The sequence below is a fragment of the Emiliania huxleyi genome, assembly GCF_000372725.1.
Source record: "Emiliania huxleyi CCMP1516 unplaced genomic scaffold EMIHUscaffold_387, whole genome shotgun sequence".
Lineage (NCBI taxonomy): Eukaryota > Haptophyta > Isochrysidales > Noelaerhabdaceae > Emiliania > Emiliania huxleyi.
Window position 1 is genome coordinate 1 of NW_005199065.1, and position 2,538 is coordinate 2,538.

At 64.3% G+C, this 2,538-nt stretch overlaps 1 protein-coding gene across 1 annotated transcript; it reads right to left on the reverse strand.

The window, feature by feature from the left end:
• Window positions 1-224: 224 nt before the first annotated feature.
• Window positions 225-2,304, reverse strand: EMIHUDRAFT_243392 (hypothetical protein; the record flags this gene model as incomplete). The annotated part of the gene is made up of 6 exons (XM_005771364.1): window positions 225-524; window positions 596-1,074; window positions 1,154-1,529; window positions 1,603-1,927; window positions 2,090-2,208; window positions 2,290-2,304. The coding sequence occupies 6 exons, from the start codon at window positions 2,302-2,304 to the stop codon at window positions 225-227; spliced, it is 1,614 nt and encodes a 537-aa protein (XP_005771421.1).
• Between the last annotated feature and the right edge of the window lie 234 nt (window positions 2,305-2,538).

Genomic DNA, 2,538 nt, shown 5'->3' on the forward strand with positions numbered 1-2,538 from the left:
AAACAAGTGACGAACACTCCAATTTTTCAACAGGCTCCCGCGTTCCGACACTCACTGGCTCAGACTCACAAACCGATGCAGATGAAGATCTCAGATGTGCCGAGACAAAATGTGCTTGTGGCCGGCCGGAGAGTTCGTGAGTTGGGGCACGGAAGCGCGGGTACAGACGCATGCCGCGCCCTTTTTCCGGGTCTCTCACGCGTCGGTGGCGAAAAGCAGCAGTCTCACTCGACGTCGTCGTCCTCGCTCATGGCGTCGTCGCTCCCCGCGAGGGAGCCATGGAGGGAGCTCTCCGGGCGGCTGCTGCTCGTGCCTGCCTTGCCGCCCTTGTCCGCCTTGGCCTTGTCGGCCGCCTTCTTCGCCTCCACCTTGGGGTCGAGGCAGAAGGTGACCGTCTGCGCGTAGCCGTACGACGACACACCTCCCGTCTTGGTCACGCTGGCATTGGCCGGCGTCAGGCGCGGGAAGCGCTCGCGGTCCGCGCAGAGCGCCGCCGCGAGAGCGAGCGCTCCCTCGGGCCCGCTCTCGCGGCAGGCAAAGTGGACGCGGCGGAGCTGCGGGAGGCCTGCGATGAGGTGTCGGACGCCGTGAGCACCATCGAGGCGAGAGTGAGCTCGACGAGGCTCGTTGGCAGCTCGGCGAGGGCGCCGTCGACGCCTGGGAAGGGGTCCATGCGCTTCCCCTCCTTTCTCTCGCGGCCGCTGACGTACATCGAGCCGTGGTGGATGCAGAGCTTCTCGACGACTGGCGTCGCGGCGAAGATGGTGCGGAGAAAGCTGCCGAGCTTCTCCGAGGTGAGGTGGCCGCCGCTGTAGCTGGCGATGAGCCTCGTGATTGAGAGCTCGAGGAGGCGAGCGAAGGGCTGCGCGAGCTGGCGAAAGGGCTGAGCGTTGGAGAGCCACATCGTGATCTTGAGCTTCTCGAGCTCAGGGAACTGAGAGGGCAACGCCTCGAGAGCTGGCCAGCCGATTCGGCCGCTCCAGCCGCCCGAAAGGTCGAGCGAGGCGAGGAGGGGCGCCGCGTCGCCGCCTCGGTTCTTGCGCCAAGCGTTCGAGAGCTGGCGCAGGACATCCGCTGCGGGGCGGGGCACGGACGGATTAGGGGGACGAATGAGGGTGGGGTGGGGTGGGATGAGGTGGCGGGATTTGAACACCGTCGCAGGTCATGCTCAGCGAGGTGAGATGCGTGGCCTGCCCCAGCAGCCCCACGGTGTCGAAAGGGGTCGCGCCGCACTCGCGGTACGTGAAGCTCTCCAGCGTTGACGCCCACGGCTGCTTTGCCGCAAGGGTGAACACCGCCGCGGTGGCCTTCTTTCCGCCGAGGTCGAGGCTGGTGAGGTTCTTGAAGTGAGAGAGCGTCTTCTTCAGGACGTCGGGCGCGAGGGAGGCGTGTTTGTCGCCCGAGGCTATGCGAAGGCTGCGCACCGTGGTGGCGGCGTCCGGCAGAAACTGCACGAGGCGAGACACATTGGCAGAGCAGATCTTGACGCCCTCGATGGTGGAGTAGCGCCGTGGGCACAGACCCAGGTCCTCGAAGAGCGCCGTGCACGCGCGGAGATGCTTGCACCCACGCCTTGCAGACTGCGATGCAGCACGTCAGCACCGACCCGGTCGAGGGCGCGAGTTTGGAGAGGATCGTGACGAGAAGATCGTCATCGAGCGCGTCGAAAAGGCCTGTGCCTTCCCGCGTTGGACCGCCAGACACCTTTGGCTTGGCGATGACGAGTGTGTGCTTCGCCTCGGGCAGCGCCTGGCGGATCCTCTCGAGCGGAACCGCACCCGACTTGACCGCCTCCGTCAGGAGGCTCTCGAGCGAGGAGCGCGGGAGGCGGGCGAGCAGGACGCCGACGGGCGCCGCGGTGTGGTCGGGTGGTGTTTTGGCGGCCTTCTTGCTACGCTTTGACATCAGATTTTGGCGCCGCTCGCCGCTCTCCGCACGAGCAGCGTCTCAGCGCAAAAAACGCTAAAAAAAGATGAACGCTGTACACACTGTAGTCGGCCCCGTGAACCATCACGGGACTCACAGTCTGCTGTGAGAGCCCCTGTGTGAAGAGTGCGTAAGGGGTTGAAAAAAGACGTGACTTGCGCACAAGAATTTCTGCTGTGGCCACTGGTCGAATGTGCCCTCCATGATGGCGCGCCGCGTCGCCGCGTGGGGCGGGCGGTTGACGGCGTCGACGACAACGACGCCCCACGCCCCAAACCAGTACTATCCGGGGCTACGTCCTGGTGCTAACTCCACGGAGGCGCCGCCTAAGCGACTCCTTCCTGCGAGGGGGGCCAGAGGCACTTTAGCTCCGTGCATGCACTCGAGACAAGAAATCACAGCTCTGACTGTGATTTGGGCTCGGCAGCCCTCATCCGAAAATCTCTCTCGAGACCGCCCGCGGCCCTCGCCACTGGCAAGAAGCTCATTGACGATAGGAAAGAGTCTCTCTCTCTCTCTCTCTCTCTCTCTCTCTCTCTCTCTCTCTCTCTCTCTCTCTCTCTCTCTCTCTCTCTCTCTCTCTCTCTCTCTCTCTCTCTCTCCCTCTCTCTC